Source organism: Peromyscus californicus, unplaced genomic scaffold (assembly GCF_007827085.1).
Source record: "Peromyscus californicus insignis strain IS unplaced genomic scaffold, ASM782708v3 Scaffold_11__1_contigs__length_118956290, whole genome shotgun sequence".
Classification (NCBI taxonomy): domain Eukaryota; kingdom Metazoa; phylum Chordata; class Mammalia; order Rodentia; family Cricetidae; genus Peromyscus; species Peromyscus californicus.
The window spans coordinates 101,347,880-101,370,702 of NW_026294402.1; the positions used below are offsets into that span (position 1 = coordinate 101,347,880).

The following is a 22,823-nucleotide window of genomic DNA, read 5'->3' on the forward strand; positions in this document are numbered from 1 at the left end:
TCCCTCCTCCACCTACCCTCCAGTCAGCTTCCTAAAACAAAGGCAGTGAATGATGCCACACCCATCTTCCCAACTGCTACACCTCCTCCATTAGCCCAAGGAACCTTCTCACCGCCTTTCTCCACCTACCACATGTCCAAGAGGCCACACTTCCTATTCCTCCCATTCCTCCAGGCATTTGTTATTCCAGTTCTTACAGTTTCCTAAGTCAAGTAGGCCTGCATGGCAGAGGCAGATTCTGTGAGAAAGCCCATCTACCTCTTCTTTGAATCTTCCCCACATGCTTGAGGTACTCTTCCTATAACTCCCAAATCAAACTTCTAAAGACACTGAGTCCAGTGTCTTGCCGGCAAATCATCTGTATGGGGCTAACTACAGTTTACTGAGGGCAATGCCAGGTTTAATTCATTTCTAGAATGCAGGAGTGGAGCAGGCCCTGGCAGAGAGAGGAATCAGCACACCCTTGTTTCACCAAGTGTCCCAGTGAGGCCTTGTCTTTAGGCAGTACATAGGGCTTGTTCACTTGAGCTTTCCAGGCAAGGAATTCCAGGCTGAGGAGTCCAGACAAAAATCCCCCAGGGCTTAGTCTGGCATGGCTCAAAGATGGAGGCTAAAGAGCCCCTGACAGAGCTGCCAGCCCATGGAGCTATGGGCAGCACCACCCCATTGCACAGCAGGAAACTACATTGGCAAGCCCTGACTCACCGTAGGTTTTTGTACAGCCAGACGCCTACAGGGTACCAGTGATGCTGGGTTAGTCTTTGACCTCAGCATCCTGGGTATTTGGCTCCACCTGGCCCTCTCCCAACAGGGAGCTTGAGGTCTACAGAAAAGACATATCACGGGGCGGAAAAGCACCATGGTGACTAGAGAGGTAGGAGTCCGAGCCCCTTGCCCAGAAGCTGCCCTCTCACTCCTCAAGAGTCCACAGACCTGGCATGAGAGCTGAGGAATGGAAAGCAGACAAACAAGATTTAACCATTAGAGAATGGCCAGATGGCCTAAGAGCACTGGCCTCGAATGGAGATAGAAAAAGAAAGGACAGCAAGAGAGAGAGAATCAAGGTCAAGACAGAAGCTAGGGTCTACTGCACTCAGAAATTCTGAGCAGACATGAGCAAAGGGACGAAGCTGTGGGTAAATACAACAGTGGTCCAGGCTAAATATGGAAGAGCTTTAAGTTTAGAGAGAGAAGGTAACCATAGGACCAGCTCAGATTTCCCTGTCCTTTACTTGGAAACCCAAGTTCTCCTACCCCACCATGACCTGGCCCAGCTTTATCCAGGAGGCAGAAGCCCATGGAGGCTCCTTACCGTATGGGGGTTGTCATAGTAGACAGCGATGGAACGGAGCTTGGGAGAGATGCTGCAGCTCTCCGTGAAAAGCTGTCCTGTGTCACCATAGGACCCCACATGGAACTTGTAGGCCACAGTGATGTTACGGATTGGGGGTGATCCAGCACTCACTGTCACCCCAGTCAGCAGTCCTGAATACCCAGCAAAGGCCAGCAGCGTCAGCAGCAACAGCAGAGTCAGGCCCCCAATCAGGCCCAGTAGGAGGAGATCCGGCATGGTTCTGGGACTCCCTCTCAGCACCCCAAGGCAGCTGCAAAGGAGACAGAAGGGAGAGGAGGCTGGTAGCCTGCTCTAACCCTGCCTGCCAGCTGGTTCTGGCCCAACCTCAGCCATGCCTTAGTGCTCTGACCCAGGAGGGGGAGGAGCCATGAGTATTTACACACAGTGACCTAAAAGGGAGCTACAAATGACTGAAGCCACAAGCCTCTTTATTTCCTAATCATAGCCATTGACGCTCCTGGAACAGCTCTGCTTGGCACTAGCAGCCCTGCTCATACCTGAGGAAACTGAGTCATACTCCAGGCCCTGACCAGAGTGATTTCCCCCAAGCTAGGCTAGATACCACCAGGAGCTACCCCCCTCCTCTGCCTCTTCCTTCCTACAGTTGAGCCATACTGCCAGACCAGCATCAAGTCTCATGCACTACTTTGGGGGGGGGGGGCAGGCAGGGGGAACTGACAGCTGTGGGGTTCACACACTCATTAACAAACAGCATACCATGAGAAACAAAAACCCAGGGAAGAAAATTTCATGGGAAACACCTGTTTGTTTGTGGGCCCATTTGGTCTGTGGGGACCGGGATTTCAGGAGGACTAGAACCAGAGCTCCAGAACCAGAGGAGACAAGATCAAAACAGCCCGAGAGGCCAGAACAAAGTCCAACGTGGGTTTCCAAGACATGAACCACTAATCCTAACCAGCATCACTCCACATCTGCCAGCCCACAAAGACTAGAAACCAAGACACAGGAAGAAAAGGCTGCTAGAAGTGGAAACACAAAAGAGGGGAAAAGCAGGAGTTACTCCTAATTGAGAAGGAATAAACCCAGCACCAACACAGAAGCCTGTGTGAAACATCCTAGGCAGACTCTCAGAGAGGGCTTCATTTGAGCAGCCCAGGGATCACAGCACACAGAACCATAGTTAAAAACAAAGAGAAACATGAGCTTTACTAGGGAGACATTCCCACTCCAGTTATTTAAAACTCGTATTTAAGGGTCGTGAGATGGCTCAGCAGGTAAGGGAGGGCAGCTGCCCCCAAGCCTGACTACCTGAGTTCAAGCCCCAGAACCCACTCCCCTAAGTTATCCTGCACACCACCTACCCAGTGTTTTAAAGGGCCGAGGAGGTGGCCCAGCAGTTAACAACACTGGCTGCTCCTCCAGAGGACTCAGGTTCAATTCCCAGCACCCACATGATGGCTAACAACTGTCTGTAACTACAGTTCCAGGGGACCCAACACCCTCGTCTAGTCTCCACAGGCATCAGGCATGCAAGTGGTACACAGACATATATATGCAGGCAAAATATCCATACACATAAGAAACTAAGTTTAAAAAAATCCCATTCAGCCAGGCGGTGGTGGCGCACACCTTTAATCCCAGGACTCGGGAGGCAGAGCCAGGCAGATCTCTGTGAGTTCGAGGCCAGCCTGGTCTACAGAGCGAGATCCAGGACAGGCGCCAAAACTACACAGAGAAACCCTGTGGGGGAGGGGGGGTCCTATTTAAAAAGTAAATGGTTTTAGAGCTGAAAAAGCAATGCTACAGCCCTATAGAAAACTTAGCTCCATGGGCTTGTTCCCTGAAGATTCTAAGTGGAAGACATGCTAAAATCTGTTCCTGGCATTAATGAGCAGACAGAACTGGCCTTACAAAGAAGCCAAGAATATTTCTGAACTCTGGTGCCAGGACACTGAGATGCCTCCCACTGGTCTCCTCGTGCCTTCTGTACTCCTGCCTGTGAGCTTCATTATCTCTTCTGTTTGCACTCTCTGCTCTACTCATCCTGCCTCCAGTTTGCTTCATTCTTCTTTTCTGATAATACGATAACAACTCTCGCACCCAGTACTTAATATATGCTAGGCGCTGACTCAGTGTTGAAATCCAGCTACTTCACTAATCCTCCCAAGAATCCAATAAGGTAGGTGCACATCAGGAACCAAGTGGCTGGAGGTCAAGATGCCTGTCCAAGGTCACACAGGTATTACACAGAGCCACCTGGATCCAAACACAAAAAGCCTGACTCCCGTCCATTGCCAGTTTTTCTCTCCTCTGGCTTCCAGAAAGGCATTTCATCCACGTTGGACCTTGCTGATCTCAAGGCTTCTAGCTCTCAGCATCTAGGCCACAGCCTGCCTTGGGAGGGACAGGCATTGCTACACACTTCTGTTGTAAGGGAACTTAGCTCCCAACCTTCCTCTTCCTCCCACTTCCCAAACTGATCAGAAAAGGGGGGGATATATTTCTGCCCACTCCCACAGCTTTAGTCAGCCTAGGAAGGAGAAGCAAGGCAAATTTCCCCACACCCCGTAGAGAAAGGCGAGGGCAGGGGATGAGGAGGAGGCTCACTCACCTAAAAAGCCAGGCTCACTTTTAGCAACTCATAGCATCCAGTACAGCAGGGCTCCAGTACTCCGGCGCTGGGGTGGGGAGGAGGGGGAGAGAGGAACAGTCACCTCAGCCCTGGACACAGGCAGCGAGCAAAGCGGGGCACCAGGCCCGGAGCAACCCCTTAGCAGTGAAAGCCCACTGGACGGGACCGAACACACGCGAGCCGACCCCACCCTCCGACCCCGCGCGGAAATCAGGCCAAATCCAGCCTCACAACGTCAGATCTGGGATCTTCACCGGGCCCAACTCCCCCACTTGGAGTCAGCGCAGTCGCTGCTGCTGCCCTTGGGCAGTGCGTGCCCTCTCCTGGGCCTCAGTTTCCACTAACGTCAGAGTTCCGGGGCAGATGCCTTCCTTGGCCCGAAAGCGTCGGAGCTGTGGCTCGACGCAGGCAGGCTTCCTGAGGCCGCTCACGTGCGCTCTGCGGAGGGCCGGGCCCTTAAAGGGACCTGCGCCAGCAAACTTGGGTGCTAGGAGCCAGGGAGGGCGCCGCTCCGCGCCCTCGGCTTCTAGCCCCGGCTCGCCTCACGGCCTCGCGCCCCTCTGCAACTTCTGAGACGCTATGAAGTTTGTAGTGGAGACGAGGCGCGCGGCCCCAGGAAGCGGAGCTGAAAGGTGAGCCCCGCCCGTTCCCCCCGCAGTGCCACTGACCCGGGGCGTGCCCGCACCCCAGGCCGAGGCGGCGGGCCGTACCGAGAGATCAGCACCGCCTCACCCTCGCTTCCAGGCCCAGGAAGACGGCCCTGCCGGCTGTGGGCCAGATGCGCTTGCAGAGGGCGGCTCCGGCCGCGGGGCCCAGGCGGGAGGGGATGAGGGGAGCCCCGGCCGACACCCCGACGGGAACGCCTCGCCTCCGGCCCCGCCCTCACCTCAGCAGCGGCCCCGCGGACGCGGACGGGCGCCGGGGCAGGCGAGGGTTCGGGCGCGGAGCTTGCGCGCGCTTGCCTCTCCCGCTCGCTCCGCCCCTCCCGCGGCGGGACGTGGCCGTGGCTGTGGGCGCGTGCGCTCCAGACTCGGAGGGCGGAGGCCTGCCCCGCCCCGTCTCCTTGGTAACGTGCACGCCTCCTTCCCCCCCACCCCCACCCCCTTCCCATCCACACCTGGCTGGGACAGCAGTGCCCACGACGCACATTCCTACTTCCAACAAACCAGAACTCCTCCTGAAGGTGACCAAGCAACAACCAGTACCCTAAGGTATCCGGGCTGACGGGGAGGGAGGGGAAGCGCAGCGGCGACCGCTGGCGCCAAGCACCGGCAAAGTCAGCCGGTGTTCCTGCCCTAGAGGCCCAGGAAGTCAGGACAGGACTGGATAGTGTTGGTGCATTTTCGGGAGGATCAGCCCAGCAATGTCGGCCTCTTAACAATTGTACCATTCTTACTCTTCCCACCTTCTCTCACTGAGGCTTCATGAAAGCCCTGCGAACCCAGCAGGGGCGGGCCGCTTGCTCAGGTTCTACATCTGAGGAAGCTGAATCCCAGCCCGAGCTAACCAAAGAAGCTCTGAACAACCTCTGGAGAGTGCAAACATCAGTGTCTCCACTCACCTACCCATCAGCTCTTTGGTGAGCATAGGAGTGACCATTCCTCCATCCAACATTTATTAAGTGCCATGTCCTATCAGGACAGCTTCAGGAGCTGAAAACAGCGAACCAAATGAAAGCCCTGGCCTCCAGAAGTTCTCTCCAGTGAATGCCTTTCTCCCAAGCTTCTACTTCAGTGGCCTGGATGTGGCACTTGGGAGGTCTACTGGTTTAATATAACATAGGTTACTCCCAAGCTAAGTGCAAGCTCCTTCAGGACAGGTTCAATCTTGCTCTAGTCTCTGATGACCTATAAACCTCAAATCACCGCGCTAAGGACTCCTCCTGAGATGCCCAGATTTATGGTGGAGGTGAGGAAGGTAACTTCGCTTGTAAACGTGGCTGGTCATAAATTTTGCTGCAAGACAGGCTGGTCCAAGGACTATCCTGGTGCTTCTGACAAGGTTGTTATTTGGAAAGATGATCACCCCAAAGAGTATATCAGAAAGATGACTGTGGAAAAAGTCAGCAGCCACGTGGTAACATGTGATCTTGAACCTCATCCACAAAGTCTGTCCCAGTGCACTGGACAGTTTGGCAGAGTGGGCAGCTGGCTACTGAAAAGTCTTCAGGGTAGGGCCAGCAAGAAGGTCATTCATTATTGCTCTTTTACCTGTGAACATCAAACATGGGCAACGATTGGCTGGTTTGGGCAGGTGGACTATACACTAGATGTGGTTCTTGAGACACAAGAAGGGTGCATGGCCTTTGCCTTCAGGGCACATGGTTAATTCTGTTTCTTGGAAGTTGATTAGGCTCTCAGGAAATCATTGTCAGGAGACAACCTTTCCTCATCTTGTTCTCTCTGCTCACTTCCTTTAGCCTAGTTGGGAGCTCCAGAACCTAGTATGGGAGTTCCACATGTGCCTTAGGAGTTTGAGCACGGTATTGTAGGAGAGTTGGCCTGCAACTGGAGATCAGCCCACCAGGCTTCATCTCCTAGAGTTTCCAACACTGCGCACTATCCAGTGGCCACTAGGGGGCAGCAGACTCATTTGCAAGGCCCTTTCTACACTCCTAACAGGTCTGAGATCCACTCACCTTCTCCCAGTTGTCTCTCAATAGCACATATTCCATTATTGTAAGCCCAGACTTGCCCTTCCTCTTTCCCAGGAATCACCAACTGAGGCTCTTTAGTTCTGTGTAAATTGCCAGAGAATATCTCCCCAGGGCTCCTCCTCCCCACCTCTTCCATTCCAAAACCTGTTAGAGCCCCTCTAACTCAGCCAGAGGATATTCATGCAGTGTAAAATGCTTGCCACAACTGCCAACCCCACTGTCTGAGGGACTGAAGCTGGTTTAGACCCCAGCCACTCAGCCTAGAAAGGGCTGCCTCTGCAGGATGTCCCCACAGCTGAGGACTAACTAGTTTCAGCAACTCCAAGTCAGCTTCATTGTTCTACCAAGAGCCAGGAAATGCAGCAAGAGCACTCAACCCTCTTCAGGTGTGTGTGTGTGGGGGGGGTGCCCCCACCTTTTACAGGGTTCCTAAGAGGAGGAGAGAGGCATAAGGAATTAGTAGATAGAAAGACAGCAGAGATGGGACAGACAGAAACACAGGATGGCTTGGGAGAGACCTGGGTCAAAATCCACCGGCTCCTTCTGTCTCTTCAAAAAGGCTTTTATAACAATGCCAAGGGGCAGGGCAAAAGCCTTCCCCTTGCTAGATCAAAGCATACCGCACACCCAAGTGCAGACCCTTCCAAACACCTGGTAACCACATACATGGTCAACCCATCCCCTTATGCAGCCCTGCTGGGTAAAACAAGCTCAGAACTCACTAGGAAACCTCTGTGGGCTCCCACGGTTCCCTCCTCTTAATTTTTTGTGTTTTTTGTTTTTTGAGACAGGGTTTCTCTGTAGCTTTGGAGCCTGTCCTGGACTAGCTCTGTAGACCAGGCTGGCCTCGAACTCACAGAGATCCACCTGCCTCTGCCTCCCGAGTGCTGGGATTAAAGGCCTGTGCTACCACTGCCCAGCTCCTCTTAATATTTTAAAGAGCCCCTTAGGCCCCTCAGATAGACTGTGTCTGCCTTAGGTTGTCTTCTTCAGTTAAACAAACCTTACCCATCATGGAGATACACTTTCCATCAAGCATACTTTTGTCTTAGGTTGGCGCTAACAAGAAGAACGTTGCCTGTCCCTGACTACCAGCCTCTGGCAAGAAAGGATACAGAGTCTAACCCTGACTCAGGTTCCTACTAAGAGCTTGCAAGTAGTTTGCCGCATCCCCCAGTAAAGGAGTAGAGGATGACCAAGATGGAATGTTCCTTTTTGAATGGGTCTTAAGACATCTATAACAGCCTTAGCTGTGCCAAGCCCTTTTTAAAACCAATAAACACTTGATGCAAACCTCATCAAATAAACTGCATCAAACTTAAAGATTCCCTTAGCTTCACCAAACCCTGGTTCATTAATATCAACATAATTCTAGTATGAACATTACTATACATATTTACAACTAGCATAACTATTTACTATACATATTTATACTTCTTACAAACTTAGATTCAAAAGCAAACTCTATAGGATTACCTTGTAAACTTTAGCAAACATCTAAAACAGATCTCTTAACAGAACTATTTACATTTTCTTCCAACAAGACAGAGTATATGAATTGAGAATCACCACAGTTAAAAATTGCAGGTGAACTCAAAGCTGCTTCATTTGTGAAGTTCACAGTCAGTTTTGATAACATCATTAAATGTGGGATGACTCATCCCCAGTGGGCTTGAGGCCCGGCCAAGTAAAAAAGATACTTTCTGAGAGCCAACCTGGGTCTGCCTAAGGGCCTTAGCAACAGCAGCTGAAACATCATCTGGAGATGACCTGGACCAATGAGAGACAGCCATGTCACACCAGCAGATGCACATTCATCAAACCTCCCCCCCAGGGAGGGGTGGAGAGTATATAAGGCTTGCCTCTAACTGAATAAACTGAGCTTGTTGTTTCAACATTCTCCCAGAGTCTGTGTCATTGACTCTGTGCCTACTTGGCCCCCTCCCCCAAAAGGAACAGCAGCTAGGACCCTGCTACATCTGGTGCTGAAACCCGGGAAATTTGGTACTTGAACAGGGTCTGTTTGTCTCCCTTTACTCATGTGCGGCACTGGTTGAGCAGTGTATTTCGGTGAGTAGGCCCCTCTACGTTGTGCGATTTCTGTCTCTTTAGCAGGTAAATGCTGGGACCCCCACTTTCTTGTTTTTGTTTGTCTTGTCTGTGAGTCTGTCTGTACAGTAGGGTGGCACATACTTTTGTTTAAGCTTGCCTGCTGTTTCCATATAAGGGCTGGACCCTCAGGAAACAGAGCCACAGTCACTGTTGTTTATCCCACCTTCTAACACTATGGGAAATTTCCTCCCTCACCATAAAGAGGCCCCTATTGGAGCCCTTAAGTCCCTCCTAACAAGCCAGGGGCTCTGGGCTACAACATCAGAACTAGAAAGGTTTTGGGTGGAGGCTGTGGAGCTTGCTCCATGGATCTCTTGAGAGAACATATGGGAACCTGATCTTTGGATGAGAGTTCTGTTCCTGGCCAGAAAAAAGGAAGTGGCCTCAGGAGTAACCCTCTAATTGTTTTTCATGCCCATTTTGTTGGCTATAATCGCTGGCTTAAAGTCCTCCTCTACTGAGGAGGTCATTAAGACCCACAACAAGCACTGTCAGAAACAATGTGACACCAACTTATCTATCGCCTTCATTCCTTCCATGACTAATATTTCCTCTGCCTCTGCTGGCAAGGAGATGGATGGGAATAGGCATAAAGGAAAGGAAAAGGATGGAAAGAGAGAGGAAAGGATCACAGCAGCATCTAAGCCTATACTGGCAGCCCCTCTCTCTGCTTCCCCCATGCCTTGAGCAGCTACCCCTCCCCACCTCGGTATCCACAGAGTGATTTGCCTTGATGTCTGCCTGCCGAGAGAGCTGCTCTGCATACCTCCCAGCCTATTCCACCTATGGTGCCACACATGCCCACCATGGTGTTTCCAGTTAATGTGGGCCCCAATGCGGCTAACCAGTCATGGATACCTACCTCTCTTGCAGATCTGTCTTTGGTCCATAAGGCTGCTAATGAATCAGGTCCTGACTCACCATATTTTGAGCAAGTCCTACGGCAATGGGAAATGCATTTACAGACTTATTATGACTGGCACCATTTGATGAAGGCTGTGTTGGAGCCTGTGGTCTTCCTTAACTGGCAAGCTGCCTGTGATGACCAGGCCGAGGCTCAGGCTCATTTTTAATATACAGTACAATATTGCTGTTTCTCTTGAGATGTTCATGGGCCAAGAACCATGTGATAATCCTGTCACAAAAGCCCAAATTGGACAACACACTTATTCACTTGCCTTGGGAGACAACGTTGTCCTTGGTGCATTGAAGGGATCCCATCACCCTTCAGTGACAACACTCTGTTCCCCTATTAACCTGGGGGCGAGGGTATGCTTACATTTTTCCCCAGAATACCACCACACCGATATGGATAACCTCCAGAGATGTGCATCTGGCAATAGACCAAGAGATTTTGGACAAAGAAGAAACTTCAGAGGGGTAATATATTATTTGCCCTGCTACTGTGGTATTAGTAAAGGTCATGTCATCATTGGCATGCAACCCTAGATATTAAGCAATTGCCTCACCCCCTACAAGGTCGATTATACATGACCAGAAGGATTTAAATTGGCACATTTCATATAAATATGACTAGGGTCCCATCCATGTCCTTGAGACTGAAATTTTGACTAATCCTTCTCTTGTTCAAATATCTTCTGCAATAGGTTCACCAACAGAAGGTGGCCAAAAGGGCGACCCTATAGGTTTTATTGGCTCTCAGATACCTAGATTATTGGCTCACTGAGATACAGAAGGCTACTCTACTGCCTAAAGCCCACCACCCAGACAGCTCTCCAGGATTGATGCTCTTCCAGGGCTGGTAGTCAATGACAGATATGAGCTTGTTTGGCAAGCCAATCTAAGACAGGCACAGTCCATTATGCTGAGCTCTCCTGAGGTGGGGTCAACAAGGTTAGGGCAATGCACCCTAGCTCCCACTGAGCATGTCCTATAAAATAATAAAAAGGGTGGATATTTGGGATAACTCATCTCTAGCAGGCTTGAGGCCCAGCCAAGTAAAAAAGATACTTTCTGAGAGCCAACCTGGATCTGTCTAAGGGCCTTAGCAACAGCAGCTGAAACATGATCTGGAGATGACCTGGACCAATGAGAGACAGCCATGTCACACCAGCAGATGCATATTCATCAGACTTCCCCCCAGGGAAAGGTGGAGAGTATATAAGGCTTGCCTCTAACTGAATAAACTGAGCTTGTTGTTTCAACATTCTCCCAGAGTCTGTGTCATTGACTCTGTGCCTACTTGGCCCCCTCCCCCAAAAGGAACAACAGCTAGGACCCTGCTACACTTAAAGTTCCCCTGACAGTTGGAAACAAGAGCCTAATTCATCAGTGGCTCTGGAGTCATTGGATCCAACTCCCTCGACCCTGGAATTTGGTGACTGCTGTTGCTAGGGGGCTGTAACACTTGGGACGATGCCACTCCCCAGAGCCAGTTTTCCCGCCGGCCCCTTCCAGCTATTCCAGAACCAGCAGAAGTGCACACAGTGTGGACCGTTGCCAATTGGGGGCTACCCCTTTACTCAAACTCATTGCAGCTCCCCTGAGTGCCACAATGCAAACAAAGCACTGTTGAAACGGTCACTCCTAGCTACAGCAGCACTTTATGGCGGTCTTTCCTGAGAACCTCGCCTCAGGGCAAGAGTGGAATTACCATAAAGCTCTTAGAAAAAACTTCCTGCACAGCTATTAGGAACCATCTCTTAAAGGAGCCACGCATCAATTTGCTGCTAGTCAAACAAAAGTGGTGTGGCTCCGAGCTCCATTTCCTTTCAGCTTTTACTAAATAGTGACAAAATCTTTGTCCCAAACTCCTCAGCAGTCTGGGGGCCCCCTTAGTCTCCTGCTTTCCCCAGACTGCAGGATGGAACCTCAATATCAGAAACACTGGTTCAGTGGCTTTCACTCCAGTTCCTCTGGAGAAGCGTCATTGGAGCTGACATTCCTCTGTTCCCCACTCCTCACCAGACACTCAGACAGCCATCAAGCTTCTGAGGGTACAATTTCCCCCTTCTTAATTTTTTAAAGCTGCTTTTAAAAAAATACTGGTTTGAAGGGAAGACAGGACTAGCAGAGAGGGTTTGCCCTATTCCAAGAGGTTGTTTTTTTCTAGGGCAATTACAGGCAACTTTTCCATTTGGAAAGATGCCCCCCCCCCCCCCCCCGTGAGTCTAATTCTGCCTTTACAGAAGGAAGATGAGTACCCTTCTGGAAGGGAGAGACCTGAAAAACTTTCAGGATTTTAGAGAGAAATTACTAGATTTTTCCCAAGACTTCTGTTCCCTATCGGTTTTTGCCAAAAGGAAACTGAGTCCTATAGTTCAATGTTCTAAAAGTGTTCTCAGGCACTGGTGGCTGAGCAGAAGGGTTTGTCTCTCCTGTACCTACCTCAGGGATGATGTTATAAAAGTGTTCTCAGGCACTTGGTGGAGCAGAGGGTTTTGTCTCTCCTGTATCTGCCTCAAGGATGATGCTGTAAAAGTGTTCTTCGGCACTGCTGGTGAAGTGGAGGGTTTTGTCTCTCCAAGTGGAGGGTTTTGTCTTTCCTACATCCATCTCAGGGAAAACTCTCCCCTGCTTCTCAGGGCTTAGATTTAAACTGTTCCAAATCAATGCTCACAGGCCAAAAGCTTCCACTGGAATCTTTTCTGGCCCGTATTCTTCATAGTATTTTTTGCATTTCAACCTCGATTCTCCCCCAGGAGTCTGCATTCAGAGTCCACAGTTGGAAAACCAAGGACACAGTTCTGTGAACTCCAAGAACCTCTGTACTTTTTGTAGTTCCACCTTAACCCCCCTTGTTTTAAAACTTTCCACCAGTGAATCATCAAAAATCTGTTTACTATTTCCCTGCCCCATAGTAGCTTTACTTTCTTAGACTGCTAAATCCACAGTGGCTGCTTGTTCCTGGATGCTGTTTTCTGGTCTGGCACTAGGAAAAGTCTACTTTTATCCTAAGCTTCTTCTTACCCAATATTCCTATTCCTAACCTTATATTTTTTTCCTAATTTTAATAGATAGAAATTGAGACAGAGTGAGAAACCTAAACTGAGAGAGGTACTCACTGCAGCCTAACTATTTCTATACTGCTTTATACTTAGTTATAGCTCTTGAAGAATAAAATACCACTGCCCTTATCCTTCACTACAAAACTGGACATGTCCAGCTGCTTCTGTGGGGTTCTTTCCTATTCTCACTAAACTTCCTCTGCACCCAAGTTCCTGTTTGGGCACCATTTGTGGGGTGCCCACCCTCACCTTTTACAGGGTTCCTAAGAGGAGGAGAGAAGCATAAGGAATTAGTAGATAGAAAGATAGCAGAGAGGAGACAGACAGAAACACAGGATGGCTTCGGGGGGACCTGGATCAAAATCCACCGGCCCCTTCTGTCTCTTCAAAAGGGCTTTTCATAGGAATGCCAAGGGGCAGGGCAAAAGCCTTCCCCTTGCTAGATCAAAGCACAGTCAAGTGCAGACCCTTCCAAACACCTGGTAATCACACACATGGTCAATCCATCCCCTTATACAGCCCTGCTGGGTAAAGCAAGCTCAGAACTCACTAGGAAACCTCTGTGGGCTCCCATAGGTCCCTCTACACTCCTCACCAACCGCTCAGACAGTCATCAAGCTTCTGAGTCAGGGTATAAGTGTGCAAAAGCAGGAAAAGTCCAGTGACTGACACTGCCAACAGATCCTGCTAGCTGCCCATTCTACTGCCATGTGCTGTCCAGGTGCCTGTTGTTCTGTTGTGTTCATTACCATCCAGATAAGCTGCTGTCCAGACAACTTCTTGATCAAACAACGTCTTGAGTTTAAATTTTATTTTACAAAAAGAGAAATAAAGAAAACTGATAGGCAGTTATACTGACTTACAATTGTTCTGTTTGCTTTTTTTAAAAAAGTGACATGAAACACAAGTAAAAATAAATACGTCATAGAAACAGCCAGTTGCCCAGTCTCTGGGGCAGAAGTGCCTGCCCAGCTGAGAGAGAGGGAAGCCCATGATCACACCAGCAGCTGGATCACCCAGCCACAGATGGTCCTCTAAGCCAGGCACAGGTCCCGGGCCTCAGGGGCGTCCTGAGGAAAGAAGACAGAAAACTAAAGCCAGGTACCAGGGCCTTGGGGCAACCTCATCTCCTCCCCCTCCCCCAACTCCTCTGGCAGCAGTGTGGCCTTAGTGGTTATCCATTACAACCCCTTCAACCCACCTGGACCCTCTCTCTGATCCCTCTGAAGAGGGTACAAGGAAAAAAACCTGTTTTGGGCAGGCTGGAGGGATTCTTCTGGTGAGTCCCCAGCCTACCCTGAGTTACACAAGCAGATAACAGTCATTTTACACCACAGTGCACATGAGCACACACATGCAAACGCATACACACACTCACTCAAACACAGCTGGGCTGAACTCTCTTGGGGGGGGGGTCCTGGGTCAGGTCACAGTATGAGGTCCCCTCTCATCTGAACATCACCCTAGTAGTGGTAGCACAGAGTGCCCGAACCTCCCTCAGCCCTCTACATTGTAGATTATGCAGCCTGCCTGGCTATCTCTCCCCAGCACACCAGACGACTACAGCAAACAGACTTGTGGCAGGGGAAAGGCGCAGACTTGGGTCCCTGAAAAGCAAAGAGGGTGGACACTGCCTGCTTAGTTCATCATTATAGGACTCAGGTATTCATAAAAGGCCTAGAGCCAAGCCAGGGGCACAGAACAGACATTGAGGGATTACAGCAATTGAATACACAGGGGCAGAGGAGTCAGTGGGAAGGAACTGAGTCTGATGGTGAGCAATGGGCAGCACAGCATTTTCAGATCGGCCTTGAGGTGCTGGTTTCCTGGGAATTAGACAGCAGAGGAGCCATAGTCATCTTTTGGGGGTTAGGGAGACTTCTCAGCAGCTATGGTAGGGAGAGAGCAACCTAGCTGAATGCACAGGAAGCCATGGCTCAGGACTCATCATGTAGAAACCAAAGGGAGGTGGGAAGCAAGAGTCTAGAAACAAGGAATGTAAAGCCTCCAGAAAACCTTTCCCCGTGGGAGGAGGACTCAGTTCCAGAGCAATGAATGTGAGGCTTAAAGATACTGCTTGCTACCAGCAGTCCCATCTATATGGCGGATGCTTTGTTTCAACTAATCAGCAAAACATTCCCCAGCTCTTTGCTTCATGCTCCCAGAGTGGGGAACTTCATTTTTAGTTGTAAGTCACAAATATATAATCTACACATTAATTCTTAGAAAAGTGAGTTCCAAGGGCCAGACAGAATTATCTTTAAGCCAGGAAACAATAGATACTTAAGTAGCATAACTCAGAGGGGCGAGGACTTCAGAGTTAAGCAAGCCATCAAGAAGGATCTGACCCAACATGGTTCACTTCCTCCTTTTCTTGAATAGCTACTCCATCCCTACCCGAGGGAACAGACAGAAGAAAAGGAAATCAAGTATCTCAAGTGTCATCTGGCAACATTTAGTAGTGTTCCCTAGAATAAGAATTTAGAATACACCAGAGTGATTGGACTCCATGAAAGACAAATAGAAATAGTGAGAGAAAATGCACGAGCCTGATCTTTGTCTGCCTTTCCCCAGGGTCTCACTGTGTATGTAGACCAAGCTGATCTTCCTGTCTCAGCTTCTTGAGGTCTAGGATTTCAATCGTAAGCCAGCATGACCACTTGTCACCAAGGCTTCCAATCTAAGTACAGTAAGACCTCTAAGTCCCCACTCCCCTGATCACATGCTCATGTTTGGTGTGCACACACATTTCCCCACTAGCCCACAGGAAAAGCCAGATATTTTCGGTTTGTCAGGTGGGAGGTATGGGTGCCAAAGCCCATGGAATTAATATGCTACTCACTCCCACCCCTATACAATAGAAGGTGCACATTATCACAAAAAGCCTTCTTTAACCAGGAGCCTTGCCTAGAGTTATGGCCTCTGCTAAGCTGAAGTGAGTTGAAGCCCTGGAATGACAGAGTGTAGAACAGACACATGCTATCTCCCAGAATACCCATTTTACTTCCTTGCAGCTTAAAAACTGACTGGTTTCAGTTCCCTACTGAAATGATTTCTAGTGATTTCCTTCCTGAACACAGAAACACCCGTTTCCCTGGCTGGCAGGGTATACATATAGACACACAAGTCTGGGAGCTCAGTGTTCCAAGGTCTGAGAGACATCCATGTAACACACAGACAGAAACACAGACACACTTGACACAGACACACACAAGTCTGGGAGCTCAGTGTTCCAAGGTCTGAGAAGAATCCATGTAACCCAAGTTCTGTGTGTGTTCTTCAAATTATAGAGATCTGGACTAGCTCATTCCCACTGTACCAGCCTCAACCTAAGAGCCCACTCAAATTAAAAAGCCTTGACTATCCATTCTTGGGCTACATTTCACAGAGAAAGCACTGGTTGGAACTGCTATTTTTAAATTATTAAAATAATTTGCATAGCTAAATTGTAGATCTAAGGCTTCTATGAGTAGAAGAGTTAAGTGTCTGACAGGGTGCATATGAAAACAGAGAAAGGTCCACTTTTGGTGTTACTGGATAGTACACACACACCCCATCAGCCATCTCCTTGTCTCTCTGAGAAAACCCATAGTGTCTGCCTTGAAGCTCCCTTGTTCCCCCCAATAATGGGAAATTGCTAGTCAAGAGTCGCAGGAGGTTGATACTTCTTGGACTAGGAGACAGATTTACCAGTTGCCCAATCAAGTTGGAGCCAAGGGAAGGTGGTAATGTCAGGCACCATCATGTGTGCTATTCACCACAAAGAACTGCCTGGAAATATTCAGGGGGCAGGGGGGCTACAAGACACAGTACACACCAAGAAAACGGCCAGTGTTTATGTTTAAGCACTAGATCCCCTGCCCTTACATCTGGAACAAGGAAAGGGAGATCAGAATGACTTGTGTTCTTTTACAACAAAAGCCAGACTTACGATTCCTACAGAGAGAAAATGCTTCCCCATGATCCTTCAGAGAAGATGGAGGGGACAAAAACCAGGCCCACACCGATCACCTGATATGCTGGGGAGGCCAAGACAATTCCCAACTGGAAACCAATAGTCCATTACCTCAATCCAGCAGCTACCTATCCAGTTTCACTATTCAGCAGAGAGAACTGGCCTGTAAAATCATCATAGAAGACAACAGTTCCAAATGTGGAGGTTATTTACTTCCCAGTAGCAAAGTCCATGATCCCAAGTTTCAATTTCTGTGGAATGAATCTCACCACCCCCAACTAGCCAGTCTCAGGGCTCCCTGATTTTCCTGAGAGGCCACTTCCCCACAACATAGTTGTTTAATCTAACACTTGGTTAATTCTAATTCTCTTTCCCTGGTTAATTAATTCACCACCCATCTGGGACCCTTTTTTACCAGTAGCTAGGGGGTCTGGAATATCTTAGAACTTCCTTTACTATCTCCTGTCTTCCTTATAACCTCCCCCTACCACCCCTGCCCCCAAATGAAAATAATAAATAATTGCCCATAAGAAATAAATTAACATGGAGCTCTCCAACAGGGAGGGAAAGAGGAAAGGCCACCATCCCAGGCAGCCTAGGGGCTGAGCTGTCCTGGTAAGCCTGTCTTTTCTAGCCACCACACAGAACTGACCTCACTGCAGTGCACTTCCAGCCCATGTAGAGAGAGACATCTGCTCAGAGACGGCCACTGTGGAAAGAGTCAGAGACTGGAAATGCTCTCACTCTCATGATTTCCCCGCAAGTTAAACCAAGGTGGCTCTGAAAACTAGGGACTCAGTTAGCTTGGCCTTCTCTTCACCTATCTGAAGGAAACTGATGCCCGTGGCTCTTCTCCTGGACTCATTCTGATGTTCAATTTAGTAGCCATAAGCCAGCACACTCTGATTTATACTCCAAAACAGATAAATTCATTTCCTTTTAGTTTACCTTAGTTTTCCCCGCCCTCCCCTCCTCCCACCTTCACCCATTCTGCTCTCTCTCTCTCACACACACACCCATTCACCCCTCTCTCTCTTTCACACACACACACACACACACACACACACACACACACACACACCCCTGGTCTGCATCCTTCCAACCTCCTAAAAAGATACCAGGTGATATGGAATCTTAGTCTGCTCGCCATGCCCGCCTTCATCTCCCTCCCTCTTCTCCCATCCCCAGGCCAAACTAAGTCACTCAGTAAGGCAGCTCTTGGGTGAGATGTTCCCAAAGGCAGAACAGGATGTGAGCTCTTCCACACTCAGATGGCAAATAAGCAGACAGCATAAGCAAGGCAGGTGGGAAGAGGCAGGCTGCGCCGCCCCTCCATTCCTGCTTTCGGTCCCTGATTCCCACGATCGCGGCTCTGTTGGGGTTTCTGGGGTTTTGTCTGTTTGTTTTTCTTTTCTTTTTCTAATAAACAGCAATCGAGCCCTGCCATCATGGCCAACCATTCTTCTTTGTCTTCTTTTTCCTCCTGCCAAGTACCCTATTTTCAGAAAGACCAGGTTCACTGCCTTCCAGTTGGGGGGGACCCTGCTGGGGGCCCCAAGTGAGGTGGGAAGGAGCATCCTAGCTATTTCCCAGTGACCTCTATCACATCATCATCTTTATCCTCGTCATCATTGGAGCTGAACCCCACCTCGGCAACCTCATGGGAGTCAAATGGAGGCACCTGGGACCGGAGGAGGCCACCAGCTGGGTAGCCTGCATGTGGGGACATATAGCCTGGGTAGACAGACATGCCCCGAGAAAGGTTGCTGGGCAAGACAGGGGAAGGAAAAGGCGCAAACATCCTCGGCTCGGACAGGAGTGGCTGTGAGAATGGGAGTGAGTAGCTGGGTAGTATCCCTGGCACAGAGGGGTTGAGCATGAAGGAGGGGTTGCTGGCAGTGACTGAGGTAGCCGTGGAAGAGGAACTGACAGGGCCTGTTGGTACCAGAGGGTCAGTAGTCACTGGAAACACCAGGCGGGCATCTGCCAGCAAATTGGACAGCTGGTAGTAGGAGGGGGTATTGCCCATAAACAGGGAATTCTCCCCAGCCTGGGAGGTGAAGGGGGTGGTGAGGTTATGATTTAAGGAGACGGGTGGCATGGCAAACCCGCCAGAAACTGGATACCCGTGTTCATAGGGCTGCACGGGGGCTGGCAGATGGCCCTTCCTGGACCGCCGACGGACTGACTCCTGGGTGGCAGATGGAGTGGCCAACTTTCGCTTGTGGCCCCTTAGGTCCAGCACTGGGTGCCTGCCACCACTGGGCTGGCCAGTCACCAAGAGGGAACTATTGAGGCAATGACCCCCAAGGTATGGCTCAGTTCCAAGAGCTGTCCCAGGAACGGTGCTACTGTCCATAAGTTGGGCCGGGGGGCCAGGCAGGGCGGTACTGATGCTTGGGGAGTTCTGGCGGGATTCCCGAGCGGCGGCCACATCTGCATACTGCTGGAGCTCACTGATGATTTCTGGGCTGTCAGGAGAGACGGGCCTGGCCAGCCCCTCAGGGTCGGGGGCTTTGGGTGATGAGGCACTGTGTCTGCCATTGCTTGTGGATGCAAGAGAAGGCCCCTGGGAACCTGGAAATAAAATATAGGTAACTGAAACCAGAATGAAAAGGGAAAAACAATTCTATTAAAAGAATAAATCTTGTTGTACTGTAGTCCCCAAATTCTCATTGCTTGATACTTAAATATCATCCAGTCAACTTTCCCCAGTCTCAAAGACAGAAATCTTTTGATTCCAGAAACAAGTTGTGATGGTTAAGACTATCAACTTGACCATGATCAAGAATAACCTGGGAGACAAATCTCTGGCATGTCTGCGAGGGAGTTTCTAGATTAAGTTAACTGAGGTGAGAACCCATTTTAACTGTGGGCAGCAGCGTCATTCCATGGGATAGGGTGTGAGACAGAATAAAAAGGAGAAAGTGAGCTGAGCATTCCCACTGATTATTGTTTCCTGAGAGTGCACATAGGTGACCAGCCACCTCAGCTTCTGCTGCCATTACTTCCTTCTGAAGTGTATTCCCTTCAGCTGTAAGCCCGGATAACAACCCTTTCCTCCCTCGTGTTTCTTCTGGCCAGGTATTTTATCATAGCAACAAGGAGACTAACTAATGCACAAGCCCACATGAAAGGACATGGGATTTCCCTGCACCTTCCTCTGTCTGAACAATTCTATAAAGTAAATACTATGAAATAATGGATATGAAACAATGGAAAATTCTTCGCCTTTTTGGAGACCAGGTCTCATTATGTATAGCTGGATAGCCTGGAACTCACTATGCAGAGACTAAGCTGGCCTCAAACTCACAGAGATCTGCCTGCCTCTGCTTCTGCTTGTGAGTGCTAAATGCTGGGATTAAAGGTGTGCACCACTGTGCCTAGCTGGAAATTTTTCTTAAAACTAATTGGTCAGATTTTTTTTCTGGGGGCAACAGGTAGTGACCAAGGGATAAAAAGATACAAATGAAGTTCAAAGGCAGCCTATTTAAGTTTAAGACAGAACCAAACCTAGCTATGAGAAACAATTTGGAAAACTAGGAAATCTGGATAAAAGTTGGATATTACGTAAGATTATGGAATTATTGTTAATTTTTCTTTTAGTATGATTATGATGTAGCTAGTACATAAATGTCCTTAATCTTAAGAGATGTATATTGAAGTGTTTATGGATAAAACAACGTGGTATCTTCAGCTTACCAATAATTCACATAACAGAGAGGCAAGAAAAGACAGGAGATTAACAGGAAATTAACAATCCTTGGGTATAGGTGCAGGAAATACAGACATGCAGAAGTTCCTTCCTCCTAACCCACAAGCGAAGGCTACAGCGGCAAAGCTAAGACAGTCCGGCTCTCGTATCTCAGTGGTAAAATGATACATGAAAACCACGTCTAGTGAGGAGAACTTGGCATTGTTCACGAGCCACAGATACACCCTTGACCAAAAATTCTACTTCTAAGAGTGTGTCCCAGAAACAACCCCACAAGTCAGTAGTAATAACCTAAATGTAAATCAATAGGAAACTTTCACCAAGGCATGTCTAGAACAAAGGATAAGAAATAAGCTATCCCTGGTGAGGGGTGGGGGAAGGAATAAAGTATAGTATATTAGCATTTGTTTTGAAAATGCAAAGAAAAACTAAATACTTAAAATGCACAGAGTTACATCTGTATGTGCACAAAACCCTTTACCACGTGTGGGATATCTTTAAAACAATAAAGCAGAGCAGAACCCAGGGAGGACCAAGGAGGATTGGGAGAAGGAAAGGAGAACTTATTTTTCATCACCTGTCCCTTTTTCATGTTCTAATCACAAAACTTATATATGTTATTTATTCAGAAAGTACATTAATTATAAGTAAACCAAATAAAATGTTGAGTAGGTCAATAGAAAGCAAAAGACTACCATACCTGAGGCAGCCATCCGACCATCTTCAGGGGCCTTTGGTTTGCCAGTTGCCCGGACAGCAAAGATCCGTCCATCACTGGTGCGGATGTATGTCCCTAAGACGTATTAGACAGACTGTCAAGAGCCTGCAGGAAATGTAGCCAGCCCTGAGACACTCCAGGCCCCATGGGCTGGAAAGTGCCTATAAAAGTAGATCCAACCCCACCCCACAAGACACCTGCAATAAGGTCAGGAAAACTGAAGTCTAGATTCATAACAACTCATCTAGTCTGTAAATATTGATTGCTAACCTACCACATACCAGGCAGTTTTAAAACTTGAACACTTAAGACAAAAAGGGGCTTTGTCTCATAGAGCTTAACCTCCGGAGAATATTCCAGAAAGTACCAAAACAATGGAAGTAAACAGGACCTATGACAAGCTCTGTGTTCTCGGGCACTCTGGCCCAGATCCTCTTCTTGGTCTGGAAAATGGACCCTTATGCTTCAGTATCCTCTATTGCTTGGTTGGGTTAATTCAAGACCTGTAGCCTATTCCTACAAGGCACTAACCTGCCTTGTTTCTCTCCAGTTCCAGGAGATCTGATACTCTCTTCTGGTCTCGCTGGCACCAGGCACACATGTGACATACAGACATATATTCAGGCAAAGCACCCACACAAATAAAATAAAATTTTTTAAAAAATTAAAACAATCTTATTATTACATTTATTTATTGTATGTATGCAGGTGTGTGCCAGGGTGCAAACGTAAAGGTCAGAGAACAATTTGTGGAAGTCAAGTGGGACCCAGGAATGACACTCAGGTCACCAGGCTTGGTGGTGAGTGCTTTTACCTGCTCCATCATCTCACTGGCCTTACCTCTCTTTTTTAACCTGTATTATCATTTCACTTCAAATAAAGTTATTTTGGAAAAGAAAATGTGAATTTCATATAGTTTCCATGTCGCAAAATATTATTCTTGATTTTTCCCTTGATTTTCTTCAGTTTTCCACTAATTAAAAATGTAAAATACAGCCGGGCGGTGCTGGTGGCGCACGCCTTTAATCCCAGCACTCAGGAGGCAGAGGCACTCGGATCTCTGTGAGTCCAGCCTGGTTTACAGAGCAAGTTCTAAGAGAGTCAATGCTACAAAGAGAAACCCTGTCTTGAAAAGCCAAAGGGGGGTCGAGAGAGAGAAAAGGAAAAAGGAAAATATACAATAGACTTCTGGTATAGTACTAGAGCAGGCTAGACATGACACACACAGTTCACTCTGCTGATCCTTGCTCTAAGGAGAGCAGTTAAAAGGTGGGGTTCCATACTAGGAAGAGCCCCCACCCCCCCTTTGGCTTTTCAAGACAGGGTTTCTCTTTGTAGCATTGACTGTCTTAGAACTTGCTCTGTAGACCAGGCTGGACTCACAGAGATCTGCATGCCTCTGCCTCCTGAGTGCTGTGATTAAAGGCACACACCATCACTGCCAGGCTGGGGAGAGCTTTCTGTGTCTGTGTACTCTGTGGTCCTTTTCCCTGATCCAATGGAGACTAGAGCAAAATCCTCCAAACATAAAGCCTCAAGCAGCCTCATACAGGGATGGCACTCAGTGACAGACCATGGGAGCTGGAGTGTGTGGGGATGCATACAACACATGCACTAGAGAAGGACAACTATGGAAACAAACTCAGTTGTTTGTGTCCTTACACTATTAAGCCTATGTTTTTCATTTCAGTGACATCATCTTCTTCTGTAAGAATGCCAGAAACATGTTGGGCTATTTATTTATTTATTGGT

The 22,823-nt window shown here is 48.6% G+C and overlaps 2 protein-coding genes across 6 annotated transcripts in view; both read right to left on the minus strand.

The window, feature by feature from the left end:
* Nucleotides 1-4,964, minus strand: part of Tex264 (testis expressed 264, ER-phagy receptor) — a 29,318-nt gene extending 24,354 nt beyond the window's left edge. For 2 of the 5 annotated variants that reach the window (XM_052719505.1, XM_052719472.1), the window contains exons 1-3: nucleotides 4,658-4,827; nucleotides 3,927-3,993; nucleotides 1,313-1,604 (exon numbers count right to left, since the gene is read on the minus strand). In XM_052719505.1, the coding sequence (XP_052575465.1) occupies nucleotides 1,313-1,570 (258 nt within the window). In that variant the 5' untranslated portion in view covers nucleotides 1,571-1,604; nucleotides 3,927-3,993; nucleotides 4,658-4,827. The other 3 variants (XM_052719483.1, XM_052719493.1, XM_052719498.1) reach the window with 3 other exon arrangements.
* Nucleotides 4,965-13,479: 8,515 nt separating this feature from the next.
* The window catches only part of Rad54l2 (RAD54 like 2), a 97,208-nt gene continuing 87,864 nt past the window's right edge, over nucleotides 13,480-22,823 (minus strand). The window contains exons 21-22 of the mRNA XM_052719516.1: nucleotides 21,054-21,146; nucleotides 13,480-19,215 (exon numbers count right to left, since the gene is read on the minus strand). Coding sequence (XP_052575476.1) covers nucleotides 18,221-19,215; nucleotides 21,054-21,146 — 1,088 coding nt within the window. The 3' untranslated portion in view covers nucleotides 13,480-18,220. The remainder of the gene's footprint in view (nucleotides 19,216-21,053; nucleotides 21,147-22,823) is intronic.